Here is a 23802-nt window from a genome sequence, read left to right on the forward strand (position 1 = left end):
TGGCCTTCATGACTTGTATAGAGTGTTTGCTTGTTGAAGCCTATGGTTTGAGTTCTGTAGGCAGTTTTAGCTCCGCAATATCCAACAAACATGAAAGCAAAGAAAGTTTGAGTTCAATGATTATGTTTTGACAAACAGGAAACAATAAGAACATATTGAAATAGAAAATTCTTAGTGCTGCGGTATACTGTTGTTCCTTAGATGTCCTGAAGAATACTGTCATTACAATGTGTGAGCAGATATTCTGTGGTGGGGCAGACTAGTTTACAATATTTCTCTTTATTCAGATCCATTTGCTTTCCAAGATTTCTGAAAATATTGGTTTTATATGATATTAATTTTTGTTTAATCCAACTTTGCCAACCCATTATATGATCATCTTTCAAGAAAACATCTATAAAATTTTAGAAAATATGGTTCAGAAAATGGTGGGCAGGGTTATTTTTGCATTTTCTGATAAGGATGCTGAAATTTAAGGTTGCAAAGAAAGGTCCATTCAATGAGATTCATGGAGGTTAGCACGGCCTGACTGTCACTCAAACTGCTGTGCTCATTTGAAGGTATATGTGCCCTAATGAGAATAAGGCAGAGACAACGTTCCAAATGGTATTGACAGTGGTTGTCCTTTGGCAGTGTTATAATTCTCCTTTTTGTTTTTCAAATTTTCTCCCATTAACCTGTATTGCCCTTGGCATCTGGAAGTTATGAAAGATAGATGGATGAATAGATAAATAGATGACAGATGATAGATAATAGATGATAGAGAAATGATAGATAGAGAGTAGATATATGATAGATAAATTGATAAATGATAGAGATGATAGTAGATGATAGATAGATAGACAGACAGACAGACAGACAGATAGATAGATAGATAGATAGACACATTATGTTCAGAATATCCTTCTTAAATACCAAACTCATGATTTACTGAGAGACCTTACTCCCTATGGTATCTTTTTGTTATAAACCTCTTCACTATACCAAGACAATCAGGTAGAGTAAGCTGGAAGACCTTGACTTGTGGGTTAGAGTCTCTTTATTGACCCATTTCCATTTATGCCTTTTTGGCTTGCTTGTGAATCATTCAGAGATCCTGTTTTTTATTCCAAAGTGAGATTTTAAAAGGTTTGCTCCCCAAACTGAGTGTATGGACAAGGAACCTGATGCCACTAGAAGGACCTTTGGGGGCTTTAAATGATGAACATGACTATGGGAATGATAGCAGAGAGGGGGAATCATTAGGACACAAAGACTTGGGCAAATGCCAGGCTGGTGAGGTTTTAAATTTATGTGTGCTGAATATTCTGTTTCAGAAAAACTGAGGCACAGACAGATTATCCAACTTGACAAGATCTTAAAGGTAGGAAACACAGAACCTGGGATGCTTCCCCCAACTCAGCCTATCTAATCTGTCTATGCACCTTGCTAAAAGACTTCCTTACAGATTATACTTGAAAGTGCCCAGTGCCCAGATGCCAGTTAGGCAGGTGCCAGTGAGGTTAGTTTGTCCCGGGGGAAATTTTTCTAAATAAACTGGAAATCTGTCTACCAATTTCTGCTGGTTTCGGGTTTTCCTTAGTAGAGTATTTGATTTAGCAGCAATTTTAAATTTGCTGTATTCGTTAAAAGAAAAGTAGTGAGGGGGGCTAGGATATTATACTCAACTCCCTGTTGTCTTAGGACAGAGGGGAGAAAGTGAAGAAGGAGAAGAGTGTGAGGGCTTGAAGGCCTGAATCCCAGTTCTTTAATTACTAAGGGTTTTGAGAAAAGTTCCTTGTTCTGCCTTTGTGTGTGCTTTGTCTTCTGTAGTTCAGAGCTCACTGTCCTACCTTTTTTCACATTCCTGTTCCTCTCCCAGCATGTGAACACATTGCAAGCTACAAGGTAAAGGCAACCTGGTTTTATTGTTATGCATCTTCTAAACATGCTCAGCTCCAGACTCTTATGAACCACAAATGCAGGTAATGAAACACTCTTTCAAAGTCGCCCTGCTAGAGCTTTTGTAGAGACTCTCATCCTGGTGTGGATGACTGAATGTGATGTCACACATGATGTCATGTAGCATGATAAGCCACTCTAGATGGAAGAGTCTGTGGGAAAGTGATCACTAAGATTGTCAACCAGGGCAAGTTTCCCAGGATGACCTGATTTTAAAGGCAGGGAAAGGAAGCTTGGTCATGCAGTGTGGCTACTGCATGATCAATCAATCTTTAGAGGGCACCCACTCACACTCCACTGAGACTGCACTTGATGGATTGATATAAACCTGATGGGGGACATGCAGCCATTCACAGTACTCCTCTGAGGTCAATATTGAAAACATCAGCCTCCCCACTGGCAAGAGGATCACTAGCTAGTGCTCCATTCACACGGAGGAGAAGGCTAGATGTAACCGCTTTTGCGTTCTTCCATCAGCAGGGGACCCACTGATGCTTGGATATACATGCTGTGACTTGACAACCTTGTCTCTACACTTTAATACTTCATAATTTAACATTTCATTTTGGCGTTTTAGGGCTTATCATGTCCTCAAGGGTATGGATGGGGCAAGGTCTGTCTCCTGTTTGAAAACCAGAAACAATATATGCCAACTGCAAAAAAAAAAAAAAAAAAAAAAGGGTGGTGTATTAAACTACATGCCTTGGCTGAAATATTTTGTGCAGGCATGCCCATCCTTTTGACTCTGCGATATGCCACTGTCCTCTCTTATGTTAGTACTTGAGAACCACAAAATTGAGTTAAGAAGGAATGTCGAAAAATCATGTTTTAAGTAGGTTTATTATCTTTTGGGTTGGGGCCACAGTCAGTTCTACTGTGGGTCACATGTAGCCCTTGGAGCACGTTGGGCATACGTTAACTGGGGAACTGTATCTGTAGACAGCTGTGCACACACTCATGCATGCTAGTGTGCTCACACACCCACACTTTTGGAATAAGGGAATGGAGAGGTGTCTGGAGCACACAGCAGGAGCCTTGCCATCCTGACCTACCCTGGCTTTATCAGATTTCAAACATTTAATGGATCTTCATCTCAAGCTTGCAAGTGGGGCACGATCAGTGGCACCTAAGAGTAGGAGGGCCTGGAAATCCAGGAGACTTGGTTGACAGGGACCCTTGTCTGCCTTTGAACTGAGAGAACCTTTATTTTTCTCCTGAGGCCAAGCAAAGTGGCATTTATCACAAGCATGAAGAGGGGAACGCAGGTGAAAAGATAAACAGACTGCTTGCCACTAGGCAGTGGGAATGGAAATGGTCCCCATTCTCCAGGTCCTGCCTTTAGATGACAGTTGAGCATAAAAGGATTCCCATCAGACTTTAGCTCTTTCTCTCCACTCCCAGCAACCACAGATACAGCTTCACTCCAACTGTCAGTTAGGCCAAAGCACTCCTTTAATGCCCACGATTAGTGCCCTCCTCAATTGGGAGTGCAAGTGGTGAATCTCAGCCAACTCCTCAAAGAAGCTACAGCCAAGTGAAAATAGACAATAGAAAATGTCTCTAATTTGATTCCCTCTGTATAATGCAGAGGGGCACAGAAGGAGTGGATCTTCTCTCCTATGATTCCAATATTTGAAATGATTTGTTTGTCTGAAATTCCACCAAGTTATTCTAAAATGGAGACAGTGAAATCCCCTGAACCCCCATTTGTTGGTATTAGAGCTTAATGAACCCTTGGCCAGTTCTCTACTCCAGAGCTGTATATTTCTTATTGCTTCTTAATGGTGATCTGTCCAATGTTCCAACATGCCATGAAGCCTTACTGTTAATCAGAAATGTATATTTATTAAATAGCGAGATTTGCTGAGCATTAATATAGTGACCAAATACTAGCAAACCCACTGTGCTCTTACACTGAAGTCCTAGGCATTATATACAGAGAGGAAATACTGTGTCCAGCATGCTCCAGATTCCATCTCAAAAATAATCTCTCCCAGCTGTGTGTGAATCTGGACAGAGAAAAGGACATTCAGAGCTCAAAACCTTTGGGTGCAAAAGATTCTCTACAAATGCACATTTAAAGTAAACAAAACCCACCAGGCCCAAGCAGGAGACCAGGGCCTGATTGTACTAAACACATCACACTGGAATCTGCAATTGGCAAGGTAATTGGCGTTATTACAGCTGATGGGGAGTTTCTGATGCTGCCCAAGCTCTCTTTTGAAATAATTCTCAGCCATTTAATTTGTCCAGCTCTCGTTTAGCTGATTGCTCTTTTCTGCTGGAGTTATCAAGAATGAAGGCCGTTGCCTCTCAAAAAATTAGTGGGCTGAGACTCACAGGGGTTTCTTGCTGCACCTCCCTCCCCTTTCTTCTTACCTAGCCCTGCCTCAGGCTCCTGTTCACAGATGTCATGATACCAATAACACAATAAGTTCAAAGTGGGGGAATCCAGCTGATTTAATTGAAAGCTGTGTACTGTGGGTCCCAAGCTCAGAGATAATTGAAGCTATGCAGTGAAATCATGGCAAAAGGAAAGAAAAAGCTCTGGAGAATTATTAGCTAAAAATATGACCAGCAACAGAGGACATCTTCAGTATAATCCTCAAGCCAGGTGGCATTACAGAAATATCAGAATTTGTCCACATACTTTTTTTTAACGTGGGGGAAATCTGTTTTAAACTTTGCTATACAAACAGCCCCTTGTAGAATGGACTCTACAAATAACTCGGGAACATCTTATTGTTTTGCTGGAAGCACACAGGTTTTTGTTCACTGTCCCTATTTTGGAATTTCTGTTCTTCCCCAGATTAGGGACAGGCGAGCCAAATTCAAACAGCTGTGTTTTCTCACAATGCTGACCAGGCTGGCAGACACAGACCTCTTTTTGTAGTCTGTGAGGTACTTGCCCTGTTGGTACATGATAGAGGGATTGAGTGGTAGAAGCAAGAGCCCCGAGGTCAGCATGGTCTCTTTGGCAGGTGCTGCTGCAGTTATATCGCCCATTAAATCAGAACCCAAGTGTTCTGGAAACACCTCTTGTCTTATTGTCTTATTCTAATATATAAGAAATTGATTAGGGACAATAAAAGTCATCACACAAACTCCCATAAGCTCTTGAGCCTTAGTGTTTTTCCTCATTGATAATTCTAGGCAGTGTATCATGCTATTAATCATTCTTCTGCAGGGCAGAGGTCAAAGAGAATTTATGGAAATAGGTTTAGGAATGCCATTAAAATAAGCTAATACTCTGCTGGTTGGAAGGCGCCTGATTAAGATAAATTTTAAATTTTTTTAGATATTTTTCTTCTGTGAGTAAAAGCTATAATGCTAATTTTGAAAGTGTCTTACGTGGGAAGGAAGGAATGCATAGAGCAAGTCAGGCACTTGTAGGCGTTCTCCCAGGACAAGTAGCCTTGTCCATCTTAGCTGATACCAATCAAACTGTCTTACCCCATCCTATTCTGTGGTCACAACATCTGCTGATGCTCACTTCAGATGACAAGTGCCTTGAGGGGACAAGTGAAAAGGGCTCAGGGGTCACTGCTATTCTTTATTTGTTTTGAGACAATGTGTTTTTGTGGGGGCGGGGTAGAATGCCATACGGGGCTCATATAACCTTGGGGAACTGTAATTTGTACTCTAACTTTGACATCAGGTATCTGTGAACAATTTTAATTATGCAAAGTTAAGAGGAATAAGAATTAGAGTACATATTTATGGAGTACTTACTTCATGTTTAACATGGTTGGATCTTACTCAAAGTTGCCTAGGATAGGTATCCTTTCACTGACAAGATCACAGGTCTCATAAACGTTAGGTAGGTATTTATTTTTATTTTTTTATGGAAGCCATACCACTAGGCAGAGACAGACCTATGGCTCAACCATACCAGTATAGGCCCAGAACTGGCCTTTTTACCTGCTACTTTAGAAAGCATCAGAAAGTGTTCTCTTTACTCTTCACATTGGAGCTATAAGGTAAAGGAACATTATGTTTTGTTAGTAAATAAGCACCAGCTTTTACTACATACATGTTTACAGGTCTCAGAACGTCTTACATGTCTTACTGTGTACCACTGGCTTAAGCTGAGATGGAAGAAAGGTTTCCACTAGAGGCTCTGGTTCATAACACTTAGAAAGCTAAGAGATATGAAAGAATCTTCCTAAGTAGAAATTAAACAATAAGGAAGATAGTGGCCATTGTTAGAAAATAGCAGAACTGTGGTGGAGACAGATTGCAGAATGAATGTTACCTCTAGCCACCAGCAAGAAGATGGCCAAAAGCTGCCCCACACCAAGACTCATCTTCTAGGGGTCTTTTAATGCTTTTAAATATGCCATTGTTTGGTAGATGATAGGAAAAAGAGATGGAGGGATAGGAAGGTAGGGGTAGGCAGACAAGAGGAGTAGAACTAAGTTTAGAGGCAAGATTGTTCAGTGGCTGGAGAAATAACCTTTGTGTATGAGGCAGATTTAGAGTAATCCTGCTGAAGAAATTATGAGGAAACCTCTCAAAGCATTTATTCCATGGCAGTCACTCTCAAACCTTCAACTGTGGAGGAAGCCCATGCACTAGAGTAAGCATTCACACAGAAAGGCACTTGTGTGATTCAGCTACAGTGAGCGCAGATGTTTGAAATGTAGATGTCTCAAGTAAGAAGCTCTGGGAAAAAACTTCTGGGAAGTTCCCATGTAGGCTCTTTTTATTATAAAGAAAAGAGAAAGACTAGATCACACAAACTAAAGCACAGGATGAAGATAAGGAGTCCCAGGAGAATTAGACCCAGAAGTCTCAGGGGATTACAGGATTTATCTCACCCTTCCTCCTTGTTGCTAAGATGTGATGTTTTTGTTTTTGAGAGGAGAAAACTAGTCACAAGCACAGAGAGTATTATTCATAGTCAGTCTCCACTGGTAAACCCTCATTTTCTTGTACTTCTGTTCTGAATATTTGAACTTGAATCAGCATTTGGAGGCCCTACATTATATTTGGATAGCCTAGCAGAGATAGCCTACACTGATTTCATTGATAAAGCGAAAAACTATCTCTGTGTAGGAATAACCCCTTCCTCTTTCACTCCCTATCTGTTGTTTATCAATTTTCCTGAGTGTGAAGGGCTCCACATTTGGTTTGTTTTAAGTTGACTCCACCTGGACATGCCTCTCAGATGGCCAAAACATCTTGGAAGTCAGAAACAAAATATCCACTTGAAGTCTAAAGAGATTTAATATCCCAAGAGAGCATATTAAGCCTTCAGAATATCCCCCTTGAAATGCCAGGCTCTCTGGAAAACACCTGAAGAAGTTTTCTCTCCAGGACCAAATACCAATGCTGGTTTAAAAAAAAAAGAAAAGAAACACACACACACACACACACGCACACACCAAAAAACCCTCTAGCCGGAAAAAAAGTATAAGCCTATTACATAAAATTCATGATTTAACATATGAAAAATAGTTATGTTCATGAGAATTTTAGTACAGCATATATATTTGCATGTGAGCAAATAAATTTTGTTAAAATGGTCTGTTATGATCACAGGTATCCATATCTGCTAAGAAAATAATTAAAATTTTGGCTGCTTTTGGAATTACAAGAAGAGATATCCATGTTTTGTCTAGCTACTCTAAAGGCGACAAGAAAGATACCTTTCCAGGTGGTGCTATTTCCTCTAGAGGGGTAACATTATTCATAAAACAAAGATGTAGCTATAGGCTCACAGAATAAAAAGATACCTTCCAAATGTTCTCCTTTCATTGAAAGTAGGAAATGACAGTAAAAAGCAGAACAGAGCTTTTCAGTGATTTATAGGCAAGCACTAGATTTTCCCCTCCAGCTACTATTTTACCATGAATGTTGTGAAATGGTAGAAAGTATATCTTGCTAAGAAAACCCTCACATTCTTAGATATCAGAGAAATATCAGATTGTTGGAACTGTCTTTAACTGCTAGCCTTTAATTATTTGAACCAATAGCAGACACTGCACAGGTTACTCTAGTAACTCCACGACTTGAAATAAACAAACCAACCAACCAACAAACAAAATAACCTCCTGAGTCTCCTGACATTAACAGCTGAGCTAATGTACAACCAGCCAGATGAAAGGCCTTGAGAATAAAAGCCAAATGTTTCCAAAGCAACCACCTCAGCCAGGAGGACTCACAGATGCACCTTGCTACAGCAGGCAGGGGAATAAGGCAGACTACGACACCTATGTTTTCCCTCCTCCTTAGGGCAATGTCATAAAGATGGATCCTTTGGATACTGGTAGATCTAAGAAAAAAACCAAACCAAACCAACCAACCAACCAACCAACCACCACCACCACCACCACCAACAACAACAACAACAAATCCCCACAGAAATAGCAAGTCCATAAACTCAAACACTATCATTGGCTAGTCTAAAATCTTGGGCAAATTTCAATTGTTGAATGGAAATAGCAAGCCATAAATGTGGGAGTGTGCTGCCCAGAACCCATGCTCAGACAAACTCTCTCTGCCTGTGACGAAGCAGAATAAGATATCACCTAACAAGCTTGCTATGAAAGGTAAACTTCAGGCAGCAAATTAAGTCCATGGCATGTTCCTGGCACAGAGTCTATTTGGATGGGAGACTGTTCACATCCCCTCTGTACCAGTCTCCTTTTCTACTGAAGTCTTTGTCCAGAAAAAGAGGATCCGACTTGCTGCCTGGAGAGCTTCTGACATTACTTGTATCTAGATCAGTCTAGAAGAATGCAAGTCCAACTATTATAGTTAATCTTGGACTTTTGTGTTTCCCACAAGTTCCTCTCAGAATTTCCACCTGTGTTGAGGTATCTCTCAGTTTTAAAGTGTGAGGTAGGAGGAGGGCGAGCAACCATCTGGCAATAACAGAACTTTCTTATGTACTGTCTTGTTTTGGGATGACCCCCTGCCTACAAAGAGAAGAAGCCAGTATGTCTCGCCATGGCTATGTTTATTTCCATTCTCTACCTAGTCTCTGTATTCTCTATAGAGATACAGCTGAGAAAAAAAGAGAAGTGAAGAGAAGAGAAGAGAAGAGAAGAGAAGAGAAGAGAAGAGAAGAGAAGAGAAAAGAAGAGAAAAGAAGAGAAAAGAAGAGAAAAGAAGAAAAAGAAAGACTGTCTGGGAGTTTGGGAAAGAAATGAGAATGGCAGAAATTCTTTGCCAAAATGGTAGAACTCAAGATGCTTTGTGGCGATCTCTCTATTACTCTAGGATGTAGAAAAGCCTTTTCCTTGGGACCTGACTCAGGAAACTCAGTATGACTTATGGAAATGAAGATGGAGCTGCACGAATGGATCTTCACTGTCGTAAGAATAACCTTGAATTATGTTTGCCATGGAAATCATGCCTATCTTAGTTTTACATGTCAGCTTGACATAGCCTTGGACTACCGGAGATGGGAGTCTCAATTAAGAGATTCCACAGATCAGACTGGACTGTGGACATGTCTGTGGGGGATAATTGTCTTGATGGTTAATTGATAGAAGAGGGGACAGCCCACTGTGGGCTGCTCCAGTCCTTGGGCATGTGATCATGAGCTATGCCAGAATCTACCTAAGCACAAGCTTGTGATCCAACCAGCAAACTTCACCCTCTGTGGTTTCCCTGGCACTTTTTTGGCAAAGGTAATACTATGTGGAATAGCCAGCAAGCCAGTACTTGCAAGATTCTGTTTGAGTTTTCACGCTGATTTCCCTCAATGATAAACCATAGCCTGTAAATTGAAATAAACCATGTTGTCCCCCTAAGTTGCTTTAAGCCAAATTGTTTTATCAGAACAACAGAAAGGAAACTGGACATTCTAAATTAAAGTGGATAACATACTCCGTTAAGAACACTGATGTTGGGGCCAGATCTGAGTTCAAATAGGACCTTTGGCATTTACAGGCCCCATGCTCTTCACAGCTGTGTCTCTACCTGTTTGCTTATGAATGGGGATAAAATAATTACTGATTCCACAAACCACTGTAATGATTAAGTACATGAAATGTATGAAAAATTCACAGAATTCCTACCTACCTATAGTACATTTGGAGTAACTAAGTGTACTGGTTGGTATTCTGTGCCAATTTGACACAAGCTGGAGTTATCACTGAGAAAGCAGCTTCCCTTGAGAAAATGCCTCCATGAAATCCAGCTATATGGCATTTTGTCAATTAGTGATCAAGGGCAGAGGCCCAGCCCATTGTGGGTGGTGCCATCCCTTGGTTGGTCATCCTGGGGTCTATAAGAAAGCAAGCTGAGAAAGCCAAAGAAAGCAAGCCAGTAAGCAGTACCCCTCCATGGCCTCAGCATCAGCTCCTGACTTCAAGTTCCTGCCCTGTGTGAGTTCCAGTCCTGACTTCCTTTGGTGATGAACAGCAATGTGGAAATGTAAGCTGAATAAATCCTTTCCTCCCCAACTTGTTTCTTGGTCATGATGTTTTGTGCAGGAATAGAAACCCTGACTAAGACAGTAAGTGATTAGCATATAGATATTCAAGCAAAGTCAGTGTGAACACATACTAATACATTTTGCTTGAGGACAATGAGAGCTGGATGCTCTGGAAATACCAGAGCCATATTTTAATGTTTATATCTGTTGATGTTGAATTTATGGGCAGCTGGCTTCCATTACGAGTCAAGTCAGATTATGGTGATTTTGTTCTAACTGTAACAAATCAACTATGAAATACTGTAGCTAACTGCAGAAACATCTAAATATGAACTAGATATTAGAAAATCCTAAGGATCCTGGGTTAGTTTTGATAGGCATGACAATGGCTCATGATTGTTTTTAAGGCTCATATTAGTTTGAGATGCTTAACTGGGTATTTATTTTATAAGTAAAATGAAATGATGACTGGGATTTTATTGAAAATAACCCTCATAACTAAAGCCAAGTAAATGGGAATCTAGAAGAAATAAGACTGGTAAACAGTGTTGATCACTGAAGCAGCTCCTGTGTTGTGTGGTGATCAATTTATCTCAGCTCTGGAGAGTGGTCGTCAGTGACTTTGTCAATGGATGGTCAATTGCTAATAGTTTACAATTGATGAAAGGGCTATAGAAACCATGGGAATCATTAATGGTATCAATAGAGTCTTCTTTATAGCATATCTGTGTAAGTGTGTGTGTGTGTGTGTGTGTGTGTGTGTCTACAGATCTGAGACATATAGGAAAACATGCTATTGTTAAGAACAGAGATATCAAAAATATCGTCTTTAGGATATATCATTTTTTTACAGATATAATATATCCATAATGTAACCAACATATATATTATATTAGAAAACTTTAAAATAGTTAAATTTTAAAGTCCAACTATTTTTCTGGATTTCTAAGACCTGAAAATTGGCTCTAACTCAATCTCTAAGTATTTTTTTTTTAACGTGGCACCTTTAGAAGCAGGCACAAAAAGTAAACTTCCATGTTTCCAGAACACAGTCCAAGCATTGCCACTATGGCTTAAGTTTCATATGGGCCTCACCTGCCCTGGAATAAAGTTCCCACCTCATAATTTTTCTCTGTTTTCCTGGCCCAAGTGAGTGACACCTCGACTTGGAACCTTTTCACATTTGCTGTATAGAGAGATTCACTCTTTGTCTGCATTTTAAAATAATTTATTCTGTACTTCTCCAATGGAAGAAATACCTATACATTCACATAGGGGCTTCCTTTCTGGAGCACTGTAGACTTCCTTTCTGGAGCATTGTCTCATTTAATCCCCACAACAATAAGATACTCTCTGAGACTAATTTTTTAAAAAATAAAAAAAAAACTCATTGAAGTCACTAAAAACTCATTGAAGTCACTAGATGTCTTTCTCAGAGTCATAATATTCTAAAATCTAGAGCTGTTGCAGGAAGTGGAAGGGTGCTTTTGTACGCCGAAGAGAGACCAACACAAAGATCTTACAGGGATGCCTCCTGAGTGGGACAAGGAGGGGGGTAATTAGGTAACAGCAATTGCTATGTTCTCCACATTAACATGTTTTCCTGCATGTCTCTGTTCTTGTGTGCCCCTGACCATAACAGCAGCTAACATTTTAGAAACTCATTATAAATCAGTACAGTTCATATGTTGCTCTTACACTTGTCTCGTCTTTATGACACTACACCATTTTTGCTAAAGAAAGTAGCTTCCCTTGCGATGATGGAGAGTGTATAGAAGTCAAGAACCAAGACCTGTGGGCAATTTTTTGTGAGCTGAGCTGGCTTGAGCTGAATAGCCTATGTCTCATTTGGTCCCCTTGCTACAATTACCTCTCTTCTGTATCCCACCTGGGCTATCACAAGCATGTGCACAAGATTGTGCCCATTTGTTTACAAAGTCTATGCAACTGCCACATCTTGGGGGGAACTCATAAACAATATCGAAATGATACCGATAATTGTAAACTATTTGTGTCATAGATGAGAGGACTTTGTCCTAGCATCTGCTTCAGATTATTCTTTGGAGATCTCAGCCTACAAGAGATGGAGTGTCTAGGGAGGATTGACTGGGAAATTGAGGAAGGTACCACCACCAAGTACAAGAATAGCCAGCTGCTAGATGACTTTCCCCTGACGTGGAAAGCATGCAAAGAAAACATAATGTAACAATATAGATGTAATTTGTGACCACTGATTTTCCAATGGATAGGCATGGCTATTTAGAACAAAGAGTAAAAGACTACCTCCAGATGCCATCTGTTTCTCTAGTAGAAAAAATGGGAGGCTTGCTTTGTTTTTCTTTACATTATACATTCCCACTTGTAGCTTTTGAGTTAGGAGGGGGCACGGAGTAAGGTTTATATTTATTGGACTTTCACTAGAGAAAGCCATCTCCTGTTTCTCTCAGGCATGAAGAACACTGTTGTCACAAAGGGGAATGTGTGTCCTCATTTCTGATTACTGAAGAGTAGAGAGGACAATCTCTCCAAAGCCACCATCATTGGCTCTCAGGTCTGTTCCTGACTTTTACTGGTGGCCCCTGGATTTGTCAATTCTCCTCCTCGAGGTCTCTCTGCCCTTCTCCATCCCTGTTTCTATTCTCTGTGGCATGGGGCTATTTTATATCAGGATCTGGATCCTCAGATGCCTTGGCAATAACAGAGTACCGAGAGTTTATAACCCATGAAAGAGAGGTGAGCTAAAGGCACAATATGCATTTCAAATATATTGGAATCTGTTAGAAAATTGATTTTTCCACACTCAGACGTTCAGTGGCACCAGCTGTGGTGTTCTTTCCTGCAAAGGCACAGTACTATGTGATTATAAAACCAGGGGCAAGTAGGAATGATAGAAAGTTTCATATGAAAAGGAACCAGGGCCCGAGCACCACATCCATCATTCTTAAATGTGTCTTTGTGTTGATCCTGGGCCTGTGCTGGAAGCTGTAGGAACAGGTAAGGCATATATGTCTAAATGGGTACCACTGAAAACGTCTCTTTTTGAGAAAGGGTCTCTGTGTTGTTTTGGCTAGCCTGGAACTTGCTATGTAGACAAGGATAGCTTCCAACATACAGATGTCCACCTGCCTGTGGCTCTCAAGAGCTGGGATTAAAGTTGTGCTCAATCACACCTGGCTCCTAGAAAGCTTTTGCCTGACCCCTTTTGTCATCACTTTCTGATATTGATCCTCAAGCAGTGCTGGAGCTGGAGATAACGGGAGTGTTCCCCAACCCCAGTCAGCAATACTCAGCTGGCTGCCTTTGTGGAACCCAAGATTAGCCTGGTCACCAGACCCTGACTACAGAGTATTTGCACATGAGTATTATAGATTCATAAACATACAGGAGAGAGAGAGAGAGAGAGAGAGAGAGAGAGAGAGAGAGAGAGAGAGAGAGCCTAATTTCACTCTATTTCCTTTCATTGAGCTCTGTGTTAACCCAACATTCTAAAAGTCTTAACTAAAATGGCTTTTGTTTCTCACAAGAGCACATTAAGAGAGTCAGAGTAGAAAGTGATCATTTGTCAATAAGAGAAGAGCCCTGGAGGGAGACCACTCACCAGGCCATCCTCTCTTCAGTACCTGAAGTAGAGAAGCAGAGGGTCCACAGTGAAGCTTTTGGCTTTGTGACAAGTTTATTTACCCACAGCCTCCCTACAGATCTCTTTTCTCAAACTCCATAAAACCAGTGCAGGGACTCACCTGTGTCTGAAATCCTTTGAGGTCGCTGGCTGCAGGGTCACTGGCTGTGAGGAGCTGAAAAGAACAAAGGAGTTTTCTTTAGTGTTGCTTCTCAAAGTTTACACAGAGCATCAGTAAGACAACCAACCTTAATTACTGTAGCCTAGATCAGGACTCCAGGCACACAATCACAAAAGGCAAGGAGCCCAGACTTACTGAGCTCCCCACTGGGTGTCCACAATCTCTCTGACTCCTTCCCATCCTCCCTCCCCTTTCTCCTATCTCTCTTCCAAGGGGCTTAAATTAGGGACCAGACACTACAGTTGAGAGGCATTGGCTCCCTAAAATTGTGATGTATTATGTAATTGAGTCCACAGATAAATATATTTCTTTAGGGAGAAGTTCCCCAGTTTCCTTCCTATTTTTAAGGTATTCCATGATATGCTAAATTAGAAGTTATTGTGTCATGTACAGTTAAAGGCACTTCTCTTCAACATGGCTCTTTTTCGCTCTCTCTCTCTCTCTTTTGTTTGTTTCTTTCTTAAAATCGAGCCAGTAAAATTGACTCTTAATTCTTCCCACCTACATAATTCGGTTTTCACTTATTGTAGGTCACTTGTAATTTTATATTCTAGTTAAGTGTTCATCGCTTATGCTGCAAATGATCATACACAGAATTAGAGGATAAGATTCAATTACATGCTTGTGCCTGCGCGTCCTCACACACCCACCTCTGTTTAATCAATACTGTAGGGTAAAGGTAAGCTTTTCAGGATTTTTACACATTTGGGGAGGAGGATAACACCAGGAAACACTCAAGGATAACATAACACCAACTTATGGAATCATCACATTCCAGCTGTAGATGAAAAGAGCTGGGGAAGGGTGTAAGAACAAGCCAAAAGGGAAAGCTCCCATTAGTCAAGGAGTATGATGCCCAAGGTAGGCTTGATTGTGTTCCTGAAAATACAGAAGAGTCTATGTTTACTCTCACAATATTTTGTTTAGTTCAGGAAATAGTAAGAGCCCTTCTAGGCTCCAGGGTCTTCTATTTGGGAAAACTCAAGAGAATTATCTAGATACCTTGTTGACTCTAAGCAGTGTTTGAGCTAGGGCAGCACATTCTCCTCAGCCCTGCGGTTGCTCTGATAGTGGGACAGTTTTCCCATCCTAGGAAGAAGGCAGCCTGGCTCCACTAGTAATAAAACAATCAAGCAGTTACCTACTAGGCAATCTGCCCAGGTATAGAGCTCATACACAATGCAAGACTCAATCCTTGCCTTCAGCAAGCACCCTGTCCAGAGAATAGTCACACAAATGTACTTCAGCAGATGGACCAGAGTCTAAGTCTCAGACTTTGAAGAAAATGGAAGAAAGTTCAGAATGGGGTTGGTGAAAGGGAATTTGAAAAGAACCTTTGAAATAGATTAGGGAGGAGGAGAAGGTTCGTCAAGCAGTTTGAAGAACAAAGTCAGGGGAAGGGACTTGCTAATCTCAATATCCTGCACCTTGAATCTATCAATGAAACCTCTGCTTCCTTCTGGTCACAGGGTGGAGATTATAACACACCAAAAATCACTCTGGTCCCAGTACACTGATTACTGTTGCATATACAGTTTTTGTTTATTTTTATTCATTTTGAAAGTTAGCATCCAAAAATAATAGGCTTTACTACTGCATTTTCACATATATGTGTTATTATACTTTGTTTTAATTTATCCTTCTTTCTAATCCCCATCAATCTTGAGACAGAAAGTATCTCTATTCTACCCATGAGAAACCCGATTGAAGTTAAACAATATTTTCTAGGCATTACTGGGAACTGTATGTATTTTTGGTTGAAGTTATATATCCACAATGGTCAGGCTTTATCTTCTGTAGTGAATATTTAAATTGCTACACATTGGAGACCTTCTAGAGAGTCAAGGTGGGCACAGGGAAAAGGCTGAGTATCAGAACATTTGTCAAAAGAGTCCCCTGGAATAACATACTGCTTATGTCCTGATCAATGACCCTTAACTAGCCCTGTCTTCAAGACACTCTTATTTCTTCATAATGATTGTCTACCCTTCAAGACTTACCAGTACAACGTAAGCCTTTAACTGAGCTGGAAAAGAGGAAGAAGTAGCAAAGACTTCATACAAGTATAAAGCCACTAACATGCATCAGCACAAAGGATTCAGCTCATAAATGTTCCAGGCTCCTCAACTGCAGCCATCTACCCATCTGGCTCACCAGGCTGGCAGAGACAAGGGACTAAAATATCCATTTCTTAGCTCTGCAATCCTGACAGTGAGGAGAAATTACAAGTGCATTCAAAGAATCTTCAAATACGTAGCATTTCTTCATATCCATGTCAGGGACTGAGAACTGAGCAAATCCATTTGTAAAGAAATCCAGCAGGCTTGATTATGGTTTGTTATGTCTTTTTTTGGTACTCAACATAGTTATAATGGACTCCCCCAGCAAAGGAATCTGAATTCCTCTCTTCTATTCTCCTGACTTCCTATCTTCTCTTCTCTCAAAAAGAAATCAGATGTGAGCATTTTAGTTCTTAACTCCTTAAATATCTATTTTGTATTGCTGCATATATTTTTTGTTTTGTTTTTTGAGAATAACAACAACATGCCCAAAAAGACTCTGTCTAACAAGACATGAATGACACACTATTTGATGTGAATTCTGCACTTTGCAAGGTGTTAGAAAGTGTCAGAACATACAGTTAGTCACTAAATAACCTACTGAACAACAGACTTAAGAGGGAAGTGGGCGAGATTGTCAACCTTGAGGTGCGGACAAGAGTGACTCAATTGCTGGGTGTGGAGAAGTCTGAGAGACAACTGAAGATATCATTGAAGCTGACAAAAGGAAATGGTACTCAGCAGCTGGCACATTTTCTGTGTGAAGAGCATCTCAATGTTAAAATGAATTAATGAGCTCCTTCAATAGGGACCTCTTTTATCTGTTCTTGGGTATAGGAGAGAATATTGGCTTTTACTTCAGTGTAGACATCACAGGTTAAATTTAAGGATGGGTAACATGCAAAGAAAGAGACTAAATAGCAGATAACCAGCTGGAAAGAGAGATCTTGTTTTTTCTGCCCATGCAATAGTGACCTGTTCAATGGTCCACTGGAGTTCAGATGTGCCTGTTTCTCTCTGCTGAGTGGGAAGATGCATGATGTGATGTCAGGGATGGTGGATGTTACGTAGACTCTAAGTGCCTACGCTCTTTTTCCTTAGAGATGCCAAGTATTTCACCCAAAGTTTAGTGCCCATGGAAGATACTATCTGGCCTGGAAACAACCACAGAAAAGTATTGTGACCTCTCTTAAACATGATCCCTGAAAGGACAGTGTGCTGAAGCCTGTCGAGTGTCATATCACACTTACTGTCCTCCGGGCTTTCAGGCTCTAACTATGCTATCACCAAATGCTGGAAATTTTAAGTAGAGTATATACTTGTGATATGAATGCTCCCAAAAGTAGATACCTGTGGGACTGTGTAAGGGTATCCTGGGTCATGGTTGAGCAGTTGCCTAGAACCTGGAGACTCTGTGTGAGAACTGGCAGGAGTTCGGTGCACTCCAAGAACCCAGGGTCCTGAAAAGCAGTCACATCTCCATAGAATTACATTGTTCAGTCACATAGGCCAAACTAGAGGCCTCAGGGCCTAGGGAATTACATACTAATGAAGGCCAGAGGGCGTAGCAAATTAAGCATGCTTCCCCAGATCTTCCCCCTTTCTCCCTCCCTATATAACTCAGGACTGCCCTGAGTTTTAAGAGGGGTACACCTAGATCCATCCACCATCCACCATGACAATAAACCTTTCTGGAACCAAGGACTTCCTCGTGTCATTGGGGCCTGCCGCTGCCAAAGCCTCCAGGCCACTGGAACATTAGACCTTCCTCCCTCATGTGAGACCCATCGCAGTGTGTGGAAGCCTCCCAGGGACTCTACCACTGCAGCAGCCTCTAAATTTTTCCCCGCAGATACCCATTCTGAAGTTTTAAAGAGGAAAGGGCCAGTTGTCAGTCATTTAAGGCATGCTACTCAGTTTTCAATTAGAATTATGGGGACAGAAAAAGTCCTCTTGTATTTCAAAATCACATGCTGACTAAACCCGGATTCCCAAATAGAGTTAAAATACTAATGTTGGGACCTGCATCAAGCAGTTGAAAGATTATGGAGGGAATGAGAGTATATTATTCGCCCAGTGTGCTCTGAAGCTACCTCTTCTGGGGAAGAGGGATGAAGAAAGAAGGGAATGAGGGAAGTCTTCCCCTTCATTCGTCATCCAGAGTCCTCCCACTTTCTAAATTGTGGAATGCAGTTTGACTTGAAAGCAGATAGTCTTTGCCATACAATCTTGACAACTTGGGTTCAGCCCTTGGGACTCATTGCGAAATTGACATGTGAACACTGTGCGTGTGTGTACACATATACACACACACCACAACCACCACCATCACCACCATCACTAGCACCACAACCACCACCAACAACCACATCATCATCATCATGAATAAAAGGAAAACAGAAATAATAAAATAAATAAAAAAATAAAAATAGAAAAATAGGAAATAGAAAAATAAAAGGAAAATAGAAAATACAGACCCTAGGCCCTTCTCCACTATCTCTTCCCACTGTGTCCCTGTGTCCATTTGGTACCACTGAGAAACAGATCAATGCCCATGACAGCCTTACTGTGTGGGAAGTATCCACGATAGACAGAGAATGAGAAGAGGAAAATGAAATCCACCCAGCTCCAGGGACTTCAATCAGGCTAAAGTTAATGAAAAGAATCCTGTCTTTTCCCAGGATGGTTAAATGTCTGCACCAATCTCAGCTAGAGGGATGAGCAGGTGCAGGGAGGAGGGAAGAGAGAATTTCATTTCAAAGGCAAAAGAAAGAAAATGTTCACATCTCCGTGGTGAAGCAGGGAGCTTTCCTGGGGCCCTGCTCGGACCAATCTTATTCCCAACACATCCTGCTGCTCTCTCAAACAGTTCACATTCAAATACTAGAAGATGACCCTGCCTTCCATTTTTAAAGAGCTTGCAGTCTCTCTCTTGGCATAAATTCAGGGTGTGTTGTTGTCTCTCTAAACTCAAAAAGAGAACTGGAGAAAGATGAAGGGATGTCCCATCTTTTTACCGAGGAGAGAAGAAAAGAATTTACTCAGCTTCCCAAGCAGAGAGGGTCTGTTCTCGGGTTTCTCCATTCCTTCTGAATGGGACTCTCCCTTTGGCTTCCTCACCCAGTTACTACAATGCTGTAATCAAGAAGCCCATCAGCCATCTAGGACTGTCCCTTCAAAGAGTAGTCTAAAAACTACTACCTAAAACACCACAATCTCTTATGTTTCCCACTAAAAAAAGGAGTGTATAGCATACTTCTTCCCCTTCTCTCCTCCTGCCCCATTCTCCCTCTCTGGTGCTCATTAAGCAAAGGACACACTGCATCAGGGTAGACAGGGATGGCCTTATGTCCCACAGATTCCATGGCTGATTACAGATCCTTGTCTGGGAAAGGATTTAGGATCAAGACATGAGTCATTCTGAAAATCGGAGCAGAGGCGTTTTAGCCCAGAATGTAGTCCAGAATTGGAAAAATTAAATCCAAGGGGATCTGTCATTCATTCTTGCTTCTCAGAAAATTAAACCCTTGTAGGACAGGGATAGAGATGCTGATGTGTAGCACGAGTATATAGCTGGGTAGATACAGAAGTAGGCAAGCAAAGGAACAGAGTATAGACAGCTCTGGAGAGAACAAAGAATCCTTGAGAAATGGCCTCAAAGACACTGTTCTGTCTTTAAATGAGCCTTCTAGTCAACCTTCCCGCATTTCAATCCTTCATCTTTCTTTGCTACGTTGTAGGAAATGGACTTTTCATCTCTCTTTATTCTATTAAGTGCCACTGGATCCTTACTTTAGCTGTAGGAGAGAAATTCAACCATGTTTTACCAATGATTTCATATACAGAAGAACCTAGAGTGACTTATGTTCAGGCAATACCAGCAAGCCAAGAGAACTATCCAGTTACATACCTGTCTGAGGTGGACTGGGCCCACTCTTTCCCTTGAAAAGGAAAATGAAGCTCAGACAGACTGAATGGCATAACCAATGAACACATGGATTAAAATTTACATATTTATTTTAATATTGATATTTTCCCCAAAACTTAAGTATTAGATGCTCAGAAATCTGTGAGTAGAGGGCTGGGGATGCAGAAATGAACAATTGGAACAGAAAGTTTGCTGTGTAGTGTACCTCCACATCTGAATGCTGTAGCTAATCTCAAGCCTATTAAGATGATGAGTCTTGCTTGTGTTATTTGGACCTGCTAAAGCTGCAAGACACACACTTGAGCAAACACAGCTCATGTTCCAAGAAATAGCTAAGGAAACACCACATGTATGTAACATGGTCTTAGTTCTACACACACTCAGGATGCACATTTTAAACTCACCCATGTGATTCTTTCCAAGTCATTGTTCCTTAGAACAAGAAAATTAAATTTCATGGAGGTCAATGTGGGTGGTATTCTGCAGAAAGGTTACTAGAAAATTTTGCTATAAACTGGTGACATGGAGGCTAATTATCGTCATTTATTAAGTATTTTAGTAAAAACATGTTTAAGAGGGTTAGATCATCTCTGGTGCTCATTATCCATAGATAGCAGAATGTCATGGTCTGGCTTGACTAATGCACATTCCTTTCCAGTACATCATAATTCCCTCTCAAAACCCAAGACCCTTGGAACATAGATTGTGGGAGATTTTATCAGGTTCTTCATGATGCTTCTCACATTTTCTAATGAACCGTGCAGAAGAAGACCTATAGAGTAATGCCTTAAGGGATTCTAGATTATATAGAATTTTCTTGAGGACAGAGCAGAGTGTGAGAAATGGAGGCATTCCAGGCCATGACTCCGCTTCACTCATAACAGTGTAATTTATTACTAGTATTTGGCATGTTTTGATTTGAATATTTATAAAAATTATAGCTTGAAAACTTTTGCCTTAAGAGGAAAAGCCTTTATACAGAATTTACCTGGCAAAATGATTTAGCCAGCCCCCAACATAGAAGACACTAATGCAGTCATCTCTGTCAAGAAGCAATTGCAAGTGTATCCAGACTTTGTTTTAGAACATCCTTTGATGTCTGCCATGAGCCACTAACAGGAAAAACCACTCACTCTTCCTTCTTTCGTTGCTTGGCAGACAGAGAAGCCCTCTTTGTTCATTTAGAAGTTCAGAAAACTGCGTGTTTTAAAGTGTATTTCCTATTCCACAGAGAGAAGGAGCTGAAGATGAGCCACATCTCCAGAGGGCAAACTGGGCTATATGTCTTTCATCTCAACAAAATTAAAAAAAATATATATCACAAGCACTGGTGGGTAGTTTGCAATGTTAGCACAACACCAATAGGGGAGCTCTGTCATCACACATATGCTAAGCAAAGCCGCGTGCTTGGAAACAATCCATCCCTACCTCCTTCTTTTACTAAATGTTTATTTAAAACTGACCAAATAATTTGCTTGTGTGGCTTCAAAACATATATCAAAGCATTCTAAGTCATCATTTCCTTGGTAAATCGATATATTCTAATGCTCGAGAACATATAACACAAGGTGCTGGTGAAAGAAAGGACCTCAGTCTGGAAGCCAATGCTTTGCTCAGTGTGGCAGTTTGGCAGAATCTGAGTTCCTAGAGTCAAATCTGGAGCAGTGAATCACAGTTACAGGTGGATAAGTAAAACAGATGAATCCAAGGTGGAGTCAGGAATAGCAGGACCTTACAGTTTACAGGAAATTTCACTATTATAAGCCTGGGACAAGATGGGGACATCTCTGCCAGAAACCTACCATGAATTCTGTAAGAGCAACTCTTAACAGCCTAGTCTATAGCCATCCATGCCCTACTCAGGAATCTTGTCATGGGATGTCCCCACCTCTCTCCGAAGCCTGGGAGGCAGACCTGGCCCCCACTATTAATGGAGAAGCTAGTTTTCCCCTCAAACCATTGTAGCCTAACATAGTAGGCATGAGAGGCAATGGCTCTGCCTGGAACTCTGAACTTCCCTTCAACATTATATTTTTCTGAACTTGAATTGCTTTTGCCCCTAAAGAATTATGTTTCTAAAGGAAGATATACCTGAGTCTAGCGGATACAAGAATCACTGAGGCCTGTCGTCCATTGCTGTAAATGCTGTTCATGGTTATACATATCTCTCTTTCCTGGGCAATCCTCCTCTTTGTGCAACCCTATTTATCTAGCCCACTTCCTTTCCTTCTTTCTCCCCTTCCTCCCTTTCTTTCCTCCCTCCATCTCCATCCCTTCCTTTCCCTCTTCTGTACCCCTCTCTCATTTTTCTTGCCTTCTTCTATCCTTCTCCATCTCATTCCCCTTTGAGCAAAGGAGGTTGTGCCAAGTCACAGACACCACAAGAAAAACTGGGAATCCCTACAACTTTCCAAAGGCTAATAACATTAAATCCTCTCGAAAACTTCATAAAGTATCACTATAATCACACTGTTTTACAAAGGAGGAAAGAGAAACCTAGCAACAGTGAATCACTTATTCAAAGGCACACAGTTGTAAATGACAGATCTGTAGAACACACTCTATTTCATTTAAAGTTGAAAATTATGTTCATTTGCAGCCATTCTTTGTGGTAGCATGGCCAGCAATCTCAATGCAGTCATGGGTCACTACATCCCATGTAGGAAAGCCTTAATCTTTTAGAGACACCTACCAAGTTAAACAGTAGATAGGTACTTCCAAAACAAATAAATAAAACAAGAATAAAATAAGAAGAAATAATCCAACTGGAAGATGCTGGGTAAGGTATTTATTGGACAAATAGAATATAACTTTGAATTCCTAGTACTCATGTAAAAAGCCAAGTGTTAAAAGAAACTCCTATAATCTCAGCACTGGAAGGAAGAGGCAGGGAGATTCTGGGGGCTAACTGTCCATTCAGTATAGTCAGTCAGTGAGTTTCAGGCACTGGAACAGACATTGGTTCAATAAATCAATCAGTCAGTCAATCAATCAATCAATCAATCAATCAATAAGGAGAGCTCTAAAGGAAGACATACCCAATGCCAGTTTCTGGTCATATGTGCATGAGTCCATATTACACTGGAGAATGGGCAACCTAACACAGGGACCTGGTCCGAAGAAGACTGAACCCCCTACTCTAGTACTTTTCAGTTGCCAACTGCCAACGTTCCTTAGCTAGAGGTGGGGTTTTATGAGACCCCCCTCCTATCTATGTAGAAATTTTAACTGTCTTGATCTTTCTTGGTCTTGTCCAGGGAGCCACAGCCACCAGAAGTTCACCAGTATGGCAACTGGTACAGTATTTTCCAGAGACATTTGTCCAGGACTCTTTCCCAAACTCTGGTTCTTAGAATATTTCCATTTCCTGTTCCACAAAGTTCCCCAAGCCACATGGGAAGGGAGTGTGACATGGTTATTCAATATAAGGCTGCAAACTCCACAATTACCAATCCCTGAACTAGGACCAGATGTAAGTCCTTGTATTGAACATCATTCACAGCAAAAAGAAGCTTGTCTGATGAAGGTTAAGAGTTGCATCATGAATCAATCTCTCTCTCCCTCTCCCTCTCCCTCTCCCTCTCCCTCTCCCTCTCCCTCTCCCTCTCCCTCTCCCTCTCCCTCTCCCTCTCTCTCCGTGTGTGTGTGTGTGTGTGTGTGTGTGTGTGTGTGTGTGTGTGTGTG

The 23802-nt window shown here is 41.0% G+C and overlaps 1 protein-coding gene across 1 annotated transcript in view; it reads right to left on the reverse strand.

Annotated features, from left to right (window-relative positions):
- Positions 1–23802, reverse strand: part of Setbp1 (SET binding protein 1) — a 331687-nt gene that overhangs the window by 155077 nt on the left and 152808 nt on the right. The window contains exon 2 of the mRNA XM_028783226.1: positions 14071–14124. Coding sequence (XP_028639059.1) covers positions 14071–14124 — 54 coding nt within the window. The remainder of the gene's footprint in view (positions 1–14070; positions 14125–23802) is intronic.

The sequence above is a fragment of the Grammomys surdaster genome, unplaced genomic scaffold (genome assembly GCF_004785775.1).
Source record: "Grammomys surdaster isolate TR1022 unplaced genomic scaffold, NIH_TR_1.0 1036, whole genome shotgun sequence".
Lineage (NCBI taxonomy): Eukaryota > Metazoa > Chordata > Mammalia > Rodentia > Muridae > Grammomys > Grammomys surdaster.